The sequence below is a fragment of the Alexandromys fortis genome, unplaced genomic scaffold (assembly GCF_014885135.2).
Source record: "Alexandromys fortis isolate MF-2015 unplaced genomic scaffold, M_Fortis_MF-2015_v1.1 scaffold_202, whole genome shotgun sequence".
Classification (NCBI taxonomy): Eukaryota; Metazoa; Chordata; class Mammalia; order Rodentia; family Cricetidae; genus Alexandromys; species Alexandromys fortis.
The window spans coordinates 801,487-819,977 of NW_026068077.1; the positions used below are offsets into that span (position 1 = coordinate 801,487).

The 18,491-nt window shown below is 41.5% G+C and overlaps 1 protein-coding gene across 1 annotated transcript in view; it reads right to left on the minus strand.

Moving 5' to 3' along the window:
* Positions 1-702: 702 nt before the first annotated feature.
* Positions 703-18,491, minus strand: part of Mbd2 (methyl-CpG binding domain protein 2) — a 53,103-nt gene continuing 35,314 nt past the window's right edge. The window contains exons 4-7 of the mRNA XM_050121707.1: positions 9,426-9,516; positions 8,057-8,234; positions 3,299-3,437; positions 703-1,172 (exon numbers count right to left, since the gene is read on the minus strand). Coding sequence (XP_049977664.1) covers positions 3,311-3,437; positions 8,057-8,234; positions 9,426-9,516 — 396 coding nt within the window. The 3' untranslated portion in view covers positions 703-1,172; positions 3,299-3,310. The remainder of the gene's footprint in view (positions 1,173-3,298; positions 3,438-8,056; positions 8,235-9,425; positions 9,517-18,491) is intronic.

Here is an 18,491-nt window from a genome sequence, read left to right on the forward strand (position 1 = left end):
TTTTATTGTTTTTTGGTGATGGTGGTTTTTTGGTGCTGGGATCTGAACGTAGGGACTCATGTATGCTTAACATGAGTGCTCGTTTAAAGTGAACATAAATACACAAATACATCAACTATCCCTATAAAGCAACATTATTGTGCCTCCATTTTTCACAATTTCCTTATAGCCACTCCCTCTTGTCTTTGGCTCAGATCAATTTAAGTATGTTTTAATTTAAAAACTCACTGAATAATTTAATGCCAGTTTTAATAAATAAATATCAAGCTATTTCAGTGGTAATAAAGTCAGGCTTCAAACAAAAGAAAATAATTAATACTTTGGTCAGATACTGATTAGTAAAGCTTCACACTCCGGCTCATTGCGCAAGGATCTCAAGTGCTCTGCAGACTCAGGAAGCTATCGGGCAGCACCCATGGGGCCTGGTATTGCTAACTTGTGTCACACGAAGAACGAGCCTTACTTTTGTAGCACTATTCAAAGTCCTAGTCACAGGCAAGAGAAGAAAAGAAGAAAACTGGATGGCAGGAGACAATGTGAAGCTTCTGGCAAGACAATCCCTACAGAGAGAAGTCTGTAGGCGCACTGCAATACACCAGCTCCATTTCCAAGCTAAGGCGAGGGTCTAAGTTGAGCATGGATCAGGAGTGCTATCCGGGGCTATTATAGTGTGTATTCTTTAACAGAAAAAGTTCCAATCAGTCTGTGAATATAATCATTTATTTGTCTTTACAGTGATGATGGAAGAATGTACAGGTATCTTCTTTCAATAAAGTATAAAAATCTGCTTATATACAGTGAAGTCATAATAATCTTTAATTGGGAACGTATCTGGTTCTCCTGATTGGTTTATATTAAAACTGTGGGGGAACAAATATCTCTCGTAAGTGCTGCATTTCCAGTAGATTGCACCTGGCATCAGAAGCTCCACTTCATTTTAAGGGTCCTGCGTGCTATTATAAAAGACTAATTTTAAGTCCTAGGACTCAAAATAAACATCATTTGGAATAATAGATATATACATCAAAAATACATCTAAAAAGGCATTGGTTAGTGCTATTAAAAAGCTCTATGTGCTCAGGTACACTGTTTTCTTACAGGCGGAACCCGGTGGAAATGTTTTCAATCCGTTTCTAGCAATTTGCTCTTGGGGACGGTCAGTTGAAAGTTACCTATGGAGACAGAAGAACAAAGATTTCTTAGGTGAAAGGTCAGTAAGACTCACTGAGAATCCCATCTGTACAGTCCTGAGACTGAGCTCCAGGAATGGATGGGGATGGCTGGAGACCGGAAGTCACCGAATCCTTTATACTCTACTATGTCATCCTGGTGACTTTATACCCAGTTCACTGCCATACATATTACTGCTTATACAATGTTTCTGGTCTACAATTAGCAAAACCAGCATAGAAAGGAAACTTACAGGGCACATAAATAAAACATCCTAGCAGATATCAGCCAAACCCAAACATATTTCTGAGAAAATTCTACCTAATAATGATTTCTTGTGCTTCCAAGTGGTTGACTTGACTTTACAGCATTTGTGGCCGTACCTGAGATGACTGTGCAGCTGCAAACTCACAGCTGCATGTTTCAGCCATGCTTGTCACTGTCTCCTTCCCACAATCGCTCCTAAAACGTCTGATAACCTGGGGACCTATCTATAAGTACACATGTAAGTAATACAGAAGATCCCGGCATGTTGCTTAACTAAATAAATAACCTAAGTAAACAAATGTGTGTCATTCTTGCATATACAGAATATTAGGGAGAGCGCCAACATGAGAAGGCTAGCATGCCCAGGAAACCAAATCTTAGAAGACTTCATCTGTTATGAGCCAAGTGAAGCTAGCCAGCCTTGCCTGTTATCTAGCTGTCTCCACAGTGTCTTCCTAGCCTCAGCGAGTAAATAAATAGTTTAAAACACGACTGAACCAGATTCTCCTTGTAAGGACATAAAACATTTAAAACTGGACTAAACTGGATCTAAACTAAGCTTCTGGTCAGGAAATGACGTGACTGATGTTTGCTGTCCTGGACATGTAAACAGCAGATATTATATTATATATTGGTTGCAGTGATCACAGTACTGGACACTATTAAAATAAGGAGAGGCACTCAAAGAAAGTACTAACAATTACACCCATCTTTTCTCAGCTCCCTATCTGTGCTCCTCTGGCGAACAGGACTTCCAGGCAGCTGCTCCAGTGGAAGCCTGATTCTCTCCACTGCTGTCTCAAGCTCACTTCCAATCAACCACCAATCAGGCTGATTCTACCACCAAATACGTATCTCAAATCTACCCTTCCCTGCTTGTGTCTCCTATCACCTTCAGAAAGCTACCACTGTTCCTCACTGGACGACCATAGCAACATCTCAACTGGTCTTCTTGCCTCCAAGTTTTCTCTACTCCAAGCCAAATAAGCAAATATGATCATACCTTCTGCAAGAAGTCCTGACTGACTCACAGGCCTTCCTGATTAGACCTGCTGCCCACACATTGCCCTCCCCCACTCTCTACATTCCAACCTCTCATCTTCTCTCTGAAGAAACAAACCTTCTCTCTGTTAACCCTCTAAGCAAGCCACTTTCCACCTATGTTCCTCAAGACTCAATTCCACTCGTCCTTTATTATCAAGGTAAAAGATCCTTCCTCAGAGTAACTTTGCCGAGCCTTGGCATCGTGTTCTGCTCTGCCATCTCTCCCTCTGAGACTTGGGTTCAGAGGGAACAAGTCATTGGCATAGGATGGCAAGAATTAAAACAGATCTTGCCAAAACACAAGTGAGGGCTGGAAAGCAAGATCAACGCCACAGAGTGTGAGCACTCAACAAAACAGAGCCTACATTTGCATCTTTAAGGAAAATTCATGTTATACTTGTCACCGTTCTGCCTGTTCTGTACCTAACGTGTGGTATGAAGGATCTACCTAACGGGGAAGATTTTGCTCATCTTATTGCTATAATTCTAAGGAGAGCATGCCATCCCTTTGTAGGCCAGTGGGGCCAGCCATTCCTCTGAACCCAAGAGTCCCTTCCTCTTTCCTCTGCTTTCTCTCAGAACATCATCGGCATTTTTTCACCACTGATCAAAACCATATGAAGTACACCAAAGATCCCTTGTAGGTAGCTATGTGGCAAGAATGTCCTCAGAGAATCAGGACAGATGTAATAACTTATGGGTCCTTAAATACAGAGGGGGACACATGAAGGACCCATGAGGGGAACAAACTACATTAGAGTGTTGAGCAAACTACGAAGGGAAACGGCCGCCGGTCTCTGCGCCTGTGTTTGCTGACCTGATCATATTCTTAAGCGTCATCTCCACTGTCCATATCGATGTCTACCTCCTCCGTGTCAGCAGCCCGGGACAGGATGTCCGCCATCAGTGCTTCTTCCAATTTCTTGCGTACTTGTTGGACTCGCTCTTCCTGTTTCCTTTTCAAAATCAGAAGGAAATGAAACTGAAAATTTGGAAAGTAATAAAATGAAACTACCCTGAGCACCCCCGAAATCACTTAGAAAAGCACAATTGCTTAGACTCCCAAATCTACCTCTACACATACAAACCAAACACTGCAAGTTTCTCCAAAAAAAAAAAAAAAAAAAAAAAAAATTAAAGAACAACTAGCTGTCCAAGGGTGGTGATCTCTTGTCTCAAGAGAGTCTGGAAGGACCAGGTGAACTTCAGTGGCCTTTTCCTCAACTCACAAATTTCAAGTGTGTGAAGATTTGTTGGAGTGATGAGTTAAAAATAAGTAGAAATAACTTGGAAGCAAAGACATGAGAAGACGATAACACAGAAAAGAAAAGGAGAACAACTTCTTAGGCGAAGCATCAACAGAGACGTGCCAGAGGCACAGCAGGCCGGGCTTGCTCTGGCACTCTATGGCTGAGTCAGGAGAGAGCAGTACTGGGAAGCCAGGTCCACACAGAAGAGTCAGGCCCACTGAAGGCTATGACTGGGGACAGAGACAATCAAGAGATGAGCCTAGTAGACCAAGACTATTATCATGACCTTCCCTAGTCTGGTGACAGCAAGGTGATCTCAAAGTGACAATACCTGCACATCATAAAGAAGGTCCTAAACCATTAGAAGAAAAACAAAACCCAGGATAAGAGGTTATTAGAATGCTCTGTGAAGTACGAGGGGCAGGGAATGATGCAGTTTACTGGGAAAGTAAGGAAACAGAAATCCAGAAGCAAGCAAGGAAGCCGGAGTGAAAAATAAGGAGGCAGAGGAAGCAGTGAGTGGGCTCGCTCCACGGACAGCAGGTCGTGCCCTCCTGTGTGAGGAGCCCAGGAATGGTCGGATGGATGCAGAGCAGGAGAAGAAGCTGCAGTAACAAGGAAAAGCAGGGACTGTACTGGGGTGGGGAACCAGTGGTTTCCTCCAATAAGGCAGACAGACGGCAGCAGTGTGCAAACCTGGTAGAGCCGACAGGGAGAGGACTCCATCAAATCTGTGAGATTAGCCAGCGGTGCAATCCCTTCAAATCTGTGAGATTAGCCAGCGGTGCAATCCCTTCGGGTCTAAGGCCCAGGACTGAATGGCAGGCACTGCACCAAGGTAAGGGGTGATAGGCACCTTCCAGCTGGGAAAATGCTCTACGTTTCTTTATGAAAACAACCAGCACAAAGGGTTCCTAAGAACAGACTTCCAGTTCCCGAGTGAAGCTTTAGATCGGGCAAGCAGGAGGAAGGCAGTACGGTCAATCTGACCTCTGTAGTTTCTTCACATCAAATGAAACTGGAGTTCAGCAAATGCTCGTGTAACGGAGCAGGCTCCAGAAGAAAAAAATTGTTCATTTCTTAACATAGTTTGTCTCCTCTCTGGCCCAGTAACTTGTAATTTATGCCAAATGACATATAAGTCACATTGGCAGTCTCATCCCTAAAGCCGGAACAGGAGAGATGCCAGAATGATGTATCAAGGAAGACGGGGTGGGGCACACTGCATCTTGTAAAGAAGGCTATCTCGAGCTCTAATGTCTGTCACTGAGTTTATTTTACTTGAACCATGACAACAAACAGGCTTGCTGTCGGGGTAGGCAGAATCCTATGACGTTCTCTAGGAATCTCCCAAATCCCATATGTACTCCTTGGGCAATTTCTCCCAGTACAGGTGGGGAATGTTTGTTGACATGGTGAGATATCACTCTATAGTTGGTTACTAATCACAGAATCATTAATTAATCATGAGAAAGCTGAATCTAGTGAACCCAACCCAATACAAAGTGTCCTGAAAGAAAACTGTGAGGGTACAGAGAAGCCACATACTGGGGAACTGCAGGCACCTTCAACAGCACAGAGCAGCCCTTTCCAGCAGTCAACAAGCAAACAGAAGTCTCAGCCCCGGAGCACACTGTGAATTTCATATCAAGTGTCTGAACTTAACAAAAGACCCCATGCTCCAGAAGGGAAGATGGTCCGGACATCCCTGATTTCAACCTAGTGGGGCTGAGCAGAGCACAGGCTGTGCAACCACAAAAGTGTAAGCTTGTAAAGTACTGAAGCTATGACTCACAAGAATGTTACTAAGTATCAGAAAACAATTATACCTACGACTGAAAATATAGTCAAGTATGCTGAAGAGGTATACTCAATGCTGAGATTCTTAACCAAGTGCTCACACAGAAAGCAGACACTACAACTAGAGTAACAGAGAGGATTAGCAGGCTCTCGTGCAAGAGTGAGCTCTTTAGTTACAACTTCGCAGAACAAATGCCTGCCAGATGCACAAACGCCCACCGGATGCAGTGAGAGGAAGAGCAGCAATTCTGCTCATGGTCTCTTCTGAAGCTGTGCCAATTCAACAAGGAAAGCTGCTTAACAAATAATTCCTGTTCCACCAGTTAGAGCAAATGATTTGTTAGACAATTAACCCAAATCCAAGCCTGATTTTAAGATTCCTCTACTATGAAAAGGTCTAATCTTGAAGCCATTCGTATTCCCAGTACCCCAGTCCAAACCCATAACAACTCGGTGAAAATCCTGATCACTATCTCTGTGTTCATACAAAAAAGGAAAAAAAAAAACTGTTTCCCAGATAATTATCTTCCTCAAAGTCACAATGATCCATAGAGCAACCTCATCTCTTGCTTTTTTATATTTTCTTTTTTAAAAATCTTCAAAAGTAAAGTTGATTGCAATTTCAGAAAACCAAAGAATATGAATACAAACTTGAATTTTTTCTTTCTTTTCAAAAAAGATTATTTTAAAGTCAAGGGATTGTTTTCCAATTATAGGCTCATACATTTAGGGACATTTCCATATCAACCTTTATACATTTACATGGAAACAAATACAAACAGAAAACTATTTCAAATTGGATGATTCCAAACTGCCATCTGCTGGTTTTGTTGAGGAATGACAGTCCAGGAAAACTGACTTCACATAGAAACAGTGAAGCACACGTACACACTGTACAATACAATATACTGAGGCATCACTATCATCACTACAAAGTGATGGTACAAAACCCCAAAGTCTCAGAAAGTAACTTCCTCATGATCTCATTATTCAGTATGTTACTTCTCTGAAATAATAGCTGGCTTATACTTCAGGGTGCTGCCAGTCCAAATCAGGTTTTCTTTTACTGATGTTGCTAAACACCTGCTTTGTGGCCCAGTCCTAAAAAGACTGACAGATATTTATAGCGGTAACTATGTCCTCTCTTCATCCTGACTCTGTTTACCTCTTTGCTGTGTCTTTATCATTTGCTTCCCATCCTGCTCTACTATATGAGTATGTATATGTATATATGCATGTGTATGTGTGGGTGCATGTGTGTGTGCTTGTGGGGGGGGAGGTGCTTGTGTGGGTGTGTGCATGGATGGGTGTATGTCTCAGGAACAATTTGAATCTTCACATGTAACAATAAAGCAGTTATAAACAAACCTCTAAACTGAGCTTGAATGAAAAAAATATACTCATGATAACTAAATTGAACTTTAAAATGCCGTAAGGCAGCAGGCTCCCACCTGCTTTAAAGAAAGGCCGGTTTGCAGACAAACCAATGCATAAAGAATCATAAAGGCATGGCGGAAAAAGTAAATGGTGTGCTTTGGGAATAGAACACCTGCCTTGAATGCTAGAGGCCTGGGTTTCAATTTCAAGCACTGTAAGAGGCAAATCAAAACTAAAAAGAACGGACATAACAGGCCTGATGATGGATGAAAGGGCTCGTTAGAGCAGAGTTCCAGAGGCAAGGCTGTCAAGCTGCTGCCTGGAGAGTGTGACTCATCTGGTGATGACACACATCCTTGTGATGGTCACTCTCATTCAAAGCCTATTTTCAAGAATATTTTTCTTACAAAGATCTTTATCACATTCCATTCATTTCCGAGAAGCTCTGTCTTGGTCAGGATTTCAACTGCTGTGATGAAACATCATGACCAAAAGCAACTTGGGGAGAAAAGAGTTTATTTATACACTTCCATACCACAGTTCATCCCTGAGGGAAGTCAGCTGATGAGGAGGCCATGGAGGGTGCTGCTTACAGGCTTGCTTCTCATGGCTTACTCAGCCTGATTTCTTATAGAACATAGGACCTCCAGGGATGGCACCGCCCACAGTGAGCTGAGCCCTCTCACATCAGTAGCTGCCCCACAGGGCTGCCCACAGCGTGGTCTTACAAAGGCATTTTCTGAACTGAGATATCCTCCTTTCAGATGACTCTAGCTTGTGTTAAGTCAGCATAAAGCTAGCCAACACACTCTGTGAAACCCAAAGCATGATATCTGATAGATTCATACCTTATTCTTTTTTCAATCTAAAAGGCTTGGTACCAAAAGAAATATCCCCCCCCTTTTTGGGGGAGGGGGATTTGCATACACAGAGAGATATCTTGGGTATGGGACCTAAGCCTGAACACAAAATTCACTTATATTTCACATGGAGTTTATACACCTCAAAAGTCTGAGATGTTGAACTTGGTTTTAAGTTTTGAATACAGGATGATCAGCTGTACCCACTGAGACACTGAGCGTAAGGCTTTGCTAAAATTTATCTGGCGGCAAAACTGAGGTATTTAAAGTTAAGTTACAGTGCCTTACCTAATGTCTTCATCTGTGACAATGAAAGCTTTGCAGAGGGGTTGGGATGTGTTAAGCCATACAGCAGGGTTCTTTTCCACAGCCGCAGAGATTTGTCCTGTGATCGGTGCAGAGCTTGTGTGCAAAGCACTGGCCACAGCAGACAGAAGGGTCTCGTCATTGCTACCCGGACCGACTCCTGCAATGCGAGGGCAACACTGCTGAAAGGAAAGCATCCCTGTGCCCGTGGGCCCGCCACTGCCTCCCAGAACCAGTATTCTTATGCTCATGGACGGTCATACAGGTAAACCTGACACCCGACAGTGCAACCAAGAACAATACTTACCCATTTAACAGCTACTATGCACCAAATGATTGACATTAAACAACGACAAAACAGTTAAGCACTTTAAACAAAACTTCAACTTTAAAACACATTTCCGAAGGCCCTAAACTTCGGAAAAGTTCTGTGCATTTTCTCAAGAAGGGTCAACTATTTAAATACCTTTAAACCCCTATAAAAGCACTATGCTATATTCAAGCATCCCTATTAACATAGCCTAGATCAATTTCTTCCTCTAGCTTTAATATCAGTTTCCAAAAGGATCTCTATTCTTATTGTTATCCTGAGACTTCAGGGAATGTCAATGCAAGCATGGCATGCCCAAACTTAATCGGTTTTTTTCAGATGACCAAAAAAAGTTCAGATTCCTAGAAATAACTGCATACCTTCATGCTTTTAGGAACCTCTCCACAGCAAAATTTAAGTAAATAATTTAAAGCAATAATTCCTACAAAATACAAGAATGAGATAATAGCACAACTATACATTTGGAAGTCTTTTGAGAAATCTACACTAAGTCAAGACTGAGGACTGAAATTCTGGTCCTTGAAAAATAATGCAACTCTTAAATGAGGCATAACCATACGAAATGACAAGTAAACTGGCCACTGAGGCCCCTACCCCAGAATCCACTAGGCAACATCAAGGACCAAAGTGTACATTCCTACTGCAACTTACAGCAGCAGTTTGTAGAGACGTAGGAGGTCTTGCAGTAGTTCTTTTAGTGTAAGAAGATAAGAAAAAGAAAGTGTTGGGGTGGAATGCTGCTACTTGGGAAGCAGGAGACTTGGGGAACCCTTTGTTCATCTGTAGTTAAGGCCAAACATTTCACACAGAAGAAAAAGAAATCCCAGCTGACATAGTAATACAGAAGCATCCCGATGACACGTTAGTCTAGCACAAGAGGAATGTCATCCAGCAAAGCACATGTCCCCCAAAGCGAAGGCCTACTGGTTCAGGCCAATTATAGATGCACACTACCTAATTACAGTGCCTGTACACAGTAGGCACCTAATAAATATCTATTCAACTAAACTTGGATGATACCTTGAAGGCCTTTGGGTAGCTCCATGGTTTTTATAATTTGTTCTGTTACATCTGATGCACTAAGTCCTTGCAGTCTCTTCTCCCAGAAAAGCTGTAAGGCAAAATTCCACCATTAGACACGGAGACATTGATGCTGCTCAACAGCACAGTGTAAGTCATTCCAGTTTTCTGATTTTTTTCCTTACAGCATGCTAACTGAAACTTCAAACAAGAACTCTTTCAGCACATTCTAACTCCTTCTGATGAAATTACTCAAAAAGAGTTGTTTTAATTATGCAAACTCAACTGTTACAATATTACAAGTTATTGTGCATTATAAGCTATACATAATTCTCATAAGGTATCTTCAAAAGAATGTCATAATTTGAATTTTTGAAAATTAATTTATCATAAAATGTCAATGTTAAAATTTACCAGAAAAAGAAAACAAATAACAATATCCAACATCTTTATGGAAACATGATTTTTCTAAAGCATTTAAATGTAGTCTTTTAATATACTTAAGGGGAAAAATACTATACTTATTGTTAATATAAAATTTCCCAATACCTCAACACCAGTCATGAATGACTTTCCCCCTGTCGCACAGGTACCTGAGTCACCAAACCACTCAGTGGTCCCAGAAGACTGTTCTGCCCTTAGTGAGCACTCCCTGCCCCAGGGAGTCCACATACTTCCCAGACACTGAATGTGTCCATCCACGTAGTCTCTGAGTTCCTATCACATACTATGCTTGTCTTAAGATGCATAATCAGCAATGGTTCTTATCCTCCTTCTTTTAAAATCTAGACCATATTTACTGCAGACAAGGAGAAACAAAGAATTCTATAGGACTCCCTTCCTTTAATCATAGATAAGAGCACATATTGCATGGTTGCTACTGAAAAACAATTTCTGTAATGAGAAACAATGGAGGCAACAGAATTAAGGTTGTGAAAGACACATGAGCCCATGTGGAAATTCCAGATCCACCTCCTGCGAGGTGGACAGCGCTGGCCATGTTTTACTTCTTCAAAAGCTTTCATTCCCTTTTACAAACGTGGAAACGATGGCTATCACACAAGATTGCTGTGGAGAGTCAGTGAAGTAATATATGTCAAGCACCTATAATACAGTAGTCATAAAACTTACTATATTTACTTTGAACAAGATTTAGCTACTTTGAGGGCCTTGGGAAACTTAATAAATAAAGTATCAGCCACCTGTCAGATAAACCAGAAGATATGGTAGTATAATTCTCCTTATGGCAGAATACTAATATGCTGTATTTATAATCAAAACTAGCAGCAAGAGTAGACTCCAACAGACAGTCCTAAAGACCTTTCATGTACACTTATATAGTCATGTATCTTACATCTTCCCACAAGTAATACTCATAGTAGAAAACTTAGCCAATTAAGCAGTCAGTCAATACTTGGGAGATGTAAGTATATTAATCAAGAATTCAGTGAAAGTATGATGATTATCATAAATGTCCCAAGAAATCCTTTCCCCATTCTATTTACACCTTGGTATGAAAATGTTTTTAATAACACAGTTTTTAATACCAGTTATTCTTTTTAATAAATAAAATAAAATCTAGTTAAATTTCTAATTAATATATGCTGAATTTAGAACTGGAAGATCATTGTCAATAAGTGTTTTTCCTATAATTATGAGGACCTGAGTTCAATCCCCAGAATCCAAGTGAAAAGTCCAAGCATGCTGGCATAGGACTGTAATCCTAGCACGGGGGAGGGAGAGAGGCAGATCCTGGGGATCGCTGCCCCATCAGTCAGCGTAGGCCAAACGAAGAGACAGGCCATTAAGAGAATATGTCTCAAAGGAGGTGGATGGCACTCATGAGGATAAGAGCTGAAGTTGCCTTCTGTGTGTGTGTGTGTGTCTCATACACACACATAAATATGTGTGTAGAACCCAAAGATACATATGTGTCTATTATGTACACACTGTTTTGCCAGTTCATATTCAATGGTCAACTCACTACAGAAAACTGCCTATGTACTAGATATGTGCAAACTCTTTCCCTTGCAATGACTCTCTAAACACTACAGTATAATAACGATCAACTCACATTCACATCATAGTAACCTAGGTATAAGCTAAGGCATAGAGGAGGCTGTGCAAGGCTAATGTGCTGGTATTATACCGTCTTACACTGTATAATACTGTCATATACACAGAAGACTTGGGCATCCTGTGGATTCAGATATTAGAAGGTGGTCCTAGGACCAATCTCCTGTGGAAGAAATGACTCTATAACGTAATTTGTAAAAATAAAACAGCAGTACCAAAAAAAAAAAAGTATAGGGACTATAGGTGGTTATGATTCCTAGTATTTTACACCTAAAATTCTAATTCCAGATATTAAAAGATAATTTTTGAATTTATCAATCTTAATTTTAAACTTCTTGTCAATCATAAAGAAAATTATACAAAAAGCTAGAAGAAAATAAAGTATTGGACTGGAACATGGGTACATGTGTCTAGTTTCTATCAGACTGTAAGAGTGAGGCAGCAGCTCAGCAAACTGCATGATCTATTTTCACCACCCTCAGTCAGTTTATAACTCTTAATCCTTGGGGAGAGTAGGGAGGGAAAGTCGTCTTCTGCCTAAATCAGTGGTTCTCAGCTTCCCTAACACTGCAACACTGTAATACAGACAGCCTCTCATGTTGTGGTGACCTCCAACCATGAAAATTTTTGTTGCTACTTCATAACTATAATTTTTCTACTTTTAGTAATCATAATGAAAATATCTGCTAAGCAGGACATCTGATATGTGACCCCAGTGAAAGGGCTGTTCAACCCCAAAAGGGGTCATGACCCACAGGTTGAGAACAGCTGGCCTAAATGTTTCTCAAGGTCTTCATGAACTTGAGATGTTTACTAGGAATAGATTATGTTCCTCTGAAGTATTCCTCAGTCAGTCCACGTCCAACAACAGTAATATTCAAACTGGAAGTCTTTCCACATCTGCGAGGTGGCCTAGTTTCCTTTCTGTGCTGTGATAAAATACCCCGACAAAAGAAATTTGAAGAGAGAGAGGGTTTATTCAGCCTACAATTTCAGGTTACCATCCTTCATTTTATAGGAAGTCAAGGCAGAAACTTGAGCCATTACTCATTCAATGAAGAACAGAGAGTTCATGCATGTGGACCTCTAGGGTTCCACTTACTTGCTTGGTTTTTGGTTTGGTCTGGTTTTGCTTTTGCTTTTCAAGACAGGGTTTCTCGTATACAGCGCTGGCTGTCCTGGAACTTGCTTGGTAGAACTCTGGCCTCAAATTCACTGAGATCTGCCTGCCTCTGCCTCCCAAGTGCTGGAATTAAAGGAGTGCGCTACCATTGCACAGCTGCCTTCTCCACTCTTACTATAGTTCAGAACCCTCAAGCCAAAGGAATGGTACTGCCCACAGTGAGCTACACACATGTCAATTATTGTCATCAGGACGATCCTCCACAAATAGCTACACAAAGATAATCTGGACAACCAGACATTAGATAACACTCTTGGAAACTCTCTTCCCCAGGGATTCTAGATTGTTTCAAGTTCACAAAACTATCACAGAGTTCCCACTTCACCATAACTGCCTAGACTCTCTCAGTACATTTTGTAAACACTAACATTGTAACTAATTCTACCATGAAAATCTGATTTTAATCTTGCTGCCTGCTCTGATACCTAATGCTCAATAAATATAATACTTAAGAGAAACACTGATTTAATAATTGGATCAAGTCCCAAAATCAATACACTATCACCTTGGGTTATTAAGAACCTTTCTAATCCTTACCAACAAAATCCCTATGTGCCTCTAAATTCTTCTTGTCACACTCCAGAACACTAGAAAAATCAGATAGCTCCCAAGTGAACATCACTTTTTATTGCCCATGGTCTCAGCAACGGTCTGTCAAGTAAACTACCTGACTGTGGGAAAAATATCAGGTGGGATTAAACATTACTTGTGTATAAGCACCAAGCACCTAAAACGTTGGCAATGGACAATGCTGGAAGAGCATCCTGGTCAGTACGAGGCTAACGCCTCACTGCTCCTTCTCTAGGGTCTTGGTTTAGTCCGTACATCAGAGCATTATCTGGCACAACTGCCGACACTTTATCTACCGTGGCCTCCCAAAGAGGCAAATAGGATGGTGTGTCACCAAAGCCATTTCTTTTATGAGACAAACCATCAAATATGTCAACTGTAAGTAAAACTAATCCCAAACATAGCATCTTTGTTTTTTAACTGCTGAGGTTTAATTTGGACTTTGGGAATATATTAATTTGTCTTTTGAAATGCATCATTATACCTGTCACCATCCTGAGAGCATTAACTCACTCTGTGAACACATCTATACTCTGAGAAAGTCAGGTGCATGGTAAGGCGCTGAGTCCTGAGTGGATGAGTGTTGCTGACATGAACAGGGCCGACATGCTAACCTCAACATTAGAGAACTGGGGAAGAAGAGGTAGCTCTAGAAAATGTACAGGAATATTCTATAAGTACACAGAAATGGAAAATAATGTCTACCAAAAGAAGTAGCTTAAGCAGTAACCAGCATTCCTTAGTTTTACACAGAGTAGCCAAAGCGGGTTATCTGAACTATATATACTGAAGCCTGACTCGCAGAAACTCTACAGGACTGTGTTTCAGCAATCAATTGTTGGTTTTGGTTTTTTTTTTTTATAGGACTGTTAGGTGATTCTGACGTAGGCATAAGAAGCCTAGTTTAAGCTGTGGCGAGAGAACTGCATTATCCACAGAGGGGTGGTATCCTGCCATCACCACAACTGCACATGTTAGCTCCAACTCTGCTTGAAGATAGAAGGTATGGATTATCCTCTATACCTCAGAGTCTAGATGACAATAGTGGTCTCCTCCCATTTTATTTCACTGTAGGAAGATATGTTAAAATTTTACTGGTTGTCTAAGGAAAGGGCTCGCCCAAAGTTCAGCTGTGCAGCACAACTATCCTCAGCCACAGGACCTCAGTGGCATAGGGGGAGCAGCTACAGCTGACAACCACCACTTAGCGACCCACAAGCCCAGCCCTATGGCAAATGCTTTATTACAGGAATTTAGTCACTCTTTGCTGTATCATTTTGGAAAATATAAATTCACATTTATAGACAAAGAAACTGAGGCTTGGAGGGACTGAACACGAAGTGAACCATGCAGCTAGAATCACCCCAGGTTCCGATAACTAAACATCCTGCTCCAGACAACAAGAGCAGGAACAGCACTCATGCTCTCCACAGGACCACACAGCAAGGCCTTGGACTACTCTATGTGACTTCAAAGATGAATGACAGGTTTATACCTGTTAGGAAAGCTACTGAGTTAGTCTGAAACCACTTAAAGTACAACATCCATTTAAGGAACCTACATGCAAACACTCTGCAAGTCGTGTCTGACGTCCACCTTCTCCTTATACAGAATAAAGAGGCACAGGTAAGTAAGGCCTTTAGCTAAAACTGGTGTAGAGTCTTGGGGAGACAGAAAACTGTTCTTTGGCTAGGTCACATGATTTTCTTAAGTATTATTTACAGTCTCTGCGAATAAGCTTTCTTATGCCCAGTTACAAATGTCAATCATCTAAGTCAACAAAATTTTCAAAGGATGGAAATTTCAAAATAAGACATTCCCTCTAAGAAAGCAGCCCCAGGAACACGGCGCTGACGAAGCATATGAATAAGTATTTCGTGAGAGAAAAAGGGTGGCTCACTACGAACATGTATCCAAGGGCTTCCATTTTATTCTGTAAGAATAATACTGTTCTAGATTACCTATACCAATGCCTATTTGTCATAACCATAGGGGAAAGAATGTATACCAAATATACCATCATTATTTACATCTACAATTTGGAAAGCATCAGTGTCTATCTGTATAGTCTTTAAAAATCCACTTGGCATAAAAACACCTTCCATATTTACTCAGGACCTCATCTTGACAGTCAGCTGGGAAGATACAAATATCTAACATCGAAGACCAACCTATATTCTAAGACTTGGTTTGTCAATTCCTTTATAAATTTGGCAACCATCCTTCTATGAGTATCAGTTTCATTCCCTATAAAATGTAACAATAAAAACAATCTCAAATGGTTATAGCTACTGAATGTGGTTTCCTAAACACCTGAGCAAATCAAGGACACAGCAACTACCAGGTCACTAGTACGCCTGCTAGAAAATGTGGATCAAAAATTAAGTTTAGTAATTTAATAAAAAGTAGAAAGTAGAAAGAAAAGAGACAAAAGAATCAATCTTGAAGGGCATTAAAAATTGAGCCTGAGCACATGCATGAGAATCTGTCCTTCTCCCCCAACTTTCCTGCTGGGGATTTCTGCTACTTCAAGTATCTTTAGATTCTTCTTCCTCTCCCTCTCATTCATGCAGACTTCTTCCCATTGGGCTCGGTGTTCTTGGGAATACTTGAGAAGCAGTACCTACTACCTAATATGCAAAGCTACTACAAATTGGAAACACAAAACCCCTTACTTTAAAAGGGTTAAGACTTCCAAGGCACAAAGAGCACAACCTCAAACCAGGCACAGGGCTCTTTCATCTAATAAGGAGCTCTTCCCAATCCAGGGCCTTCAACAGCTGCACTCGGAGCTGGTAGGTTAGTGGTATGGGGCAGCAGGGGACAGGACGGAAGAGAAAGGAGAAACCTGTGCAGGGCGGCAGTATTTGGGGACATGCTGTAACATAATTTCATCCTGTAAAATTTTCAAAAGAACAACAGAAAATCATTCTGCCTGAACTATACAGTAAAAGTTCCCCACCTCCAAGTTCCTGATGAAAATAACCCAAGGAGTTTTTCGCACTGTAGCATCATGTTGGAAGGAACAGTGCAAAGGGGCCACTGTCAAGACTCTGCACAGTGGAGCCAAGTGAGCACGAAAGGGAAAGCCTAGAACACATGTGTTGAGCAGAGACATATTTAGGTTGTTGGGAATGGGATGGTGCCATGGGTCCTGAAGGGTGTAGACCACCAAGAAGCTAAAGCTCCACGGGAACTGTCTCAGCACCCGGACTTGACAAACCCTGCTTCAGACACTGTGGCTGGTGGTAGCTTGGCTTTGCAAACTTCTTGCTACTGCAGCACAGGTGCTGGTTGTCACTGTGACCTTCTAAGACCCACCAAGCAGCCTATCAATTTTCTGAACAAAATGAAGCCTACAAGAAACTCAAAATCCTGTTCTACTTCAAGTCCAGTGGACAGCATGGGCAGCTTTTAATTAAGAGATCCCCAAACTGTAATTTCTTATTATATTTAGTCTGTCTATTTCTACACTGTGATGATGGTAAACTCTCAGAGAAACCTCAGGAGAGCTAAGCTTGTGTCCAGAACAGCAGGCAAGAGAGAAGCAAGGAGCAGACAGTTTCTGTGCTGAAGTCATCAACAAGTTTGGAAAGCGAAGCCCTCCCTAGCCACAAGGGTCTAAAGCAGAAGGGCTTCCCAGCCTGGCTTTCTGACAATTCCAGAGCATCTTTAGCAGCCTTTGGGTGTCTGACACACCATGCCATTTCTAACAATCCAAAAAATGTCAGAACCTTTCCAGGCATCCAGGTGCCAGAGAGGAAGAGAAAGAAACAAATTGGCTTAGGATGCAAAGTTCTGATCAACAGAGAGAGACAGAGAGGCTGGACATTTACCACTAGGGGACCCAGATCTCAGAACTGATAGCTAGAGCAGCTAAACCCTCGACTCTGAGGGGATCCCCGCTCCATCTCGTCCTTTCTGGGCCTGTCACACCCGCCTAACCAGCTGAGCAGGCTGCATCTTTGTGCACTGCCAAACAACTAAGCAATGACCAGGAAGCCAGCCGGCACGAGTAAGACAACACAGAATGCAAGTGACAAGCTTGATGGTATTTTGTGGACTTTTGTTTTATTTTGCTTTGACAGCTTTTCTCCTATTAGTCTTTTGTCCATTTGTTTAGATTTTGTTTTTGTTTTGTTTTTGTTTCCTGGTTTGTTTGTTTGTTTGTTTGTTTGGAGAGAGAAGGAAGAACATCATGTTAGACTGGTAGGGAGATGGTGAGGATCTGAGGGGAATTGGAGGAGGGAAAGACATGATCAAAATATAGTGCATGAAAAACATTAATAAAAATATTTTTAAAGTTGAAATTCAGTTAAATTCTAACTAAAACTACTGCTATACACAGCAATTATTAATTATTACCACTTATTAATAACTCAAACATATTGGATAAGTCATGTTCTGTGGGCTATTCTGTGGTACTAGAACCATTCCAAGATTGTTGATTTTGGAAGATGTGGAGTTCCAAATGTCTGAACCATCTACAGACATGACATACATCGGAATGTAAACACATGCACAGAATTAAGAAGAAGCATGCAGCAGTCTGACGCAGACAACAACTGGAAAGGCGAGACTCCTACCAGAGTGACTTCTGGTGCTCAAGGACAGACACAGCAACAGAGCAGAGCAGCAGAGCCACTAGTGGACACGATGCTTTACGTAAATCCTAGTGCACAGCTATCAGTAGCCTCGAGCTTGCTAAAAACCCACAGCAAAAGCATTTCCTCAAACTCAGCAATGCAGAAGAAAAAAATGTATTTTGACCCTCACAAATCATCATGGAATGCAGTTTCCCTTTTGTAATATAGTCTCCATTGGAAAAAGAATAAACAACACTCAGAAGCGTGTTGAGTTCAGGAGTGAAACTACACAGAAGCTTTTTACTACCTCGAAACTCTACCTCTTTCTGTTTATTTTCAACACCATGAGCTCCATATTTACACCTAAGCCAATGGGCCCCTGAAACTCGATCCCATGGCCGACTAGAAGCGCCAGACACTGAGCCTCTGCAAAGTCCTCACACCTCAGGTGTCCCCTCCAGAGCAAACAGTGTCCAGCTGCCTTGCTGAGCTAGCTCCACACCCAGGCTCCTGGTCTCTCCTGTCTCCTCCTTGGCTGCCTTACCCAATTCCCATATTTGCTCTCATCTCCCTTCCTCTTCTTGGGTTTCTTTCTTTAAAAGAACAGGCTCACTTGAACTCTGACCACCTAAAGCACATCCTGGTTCATGC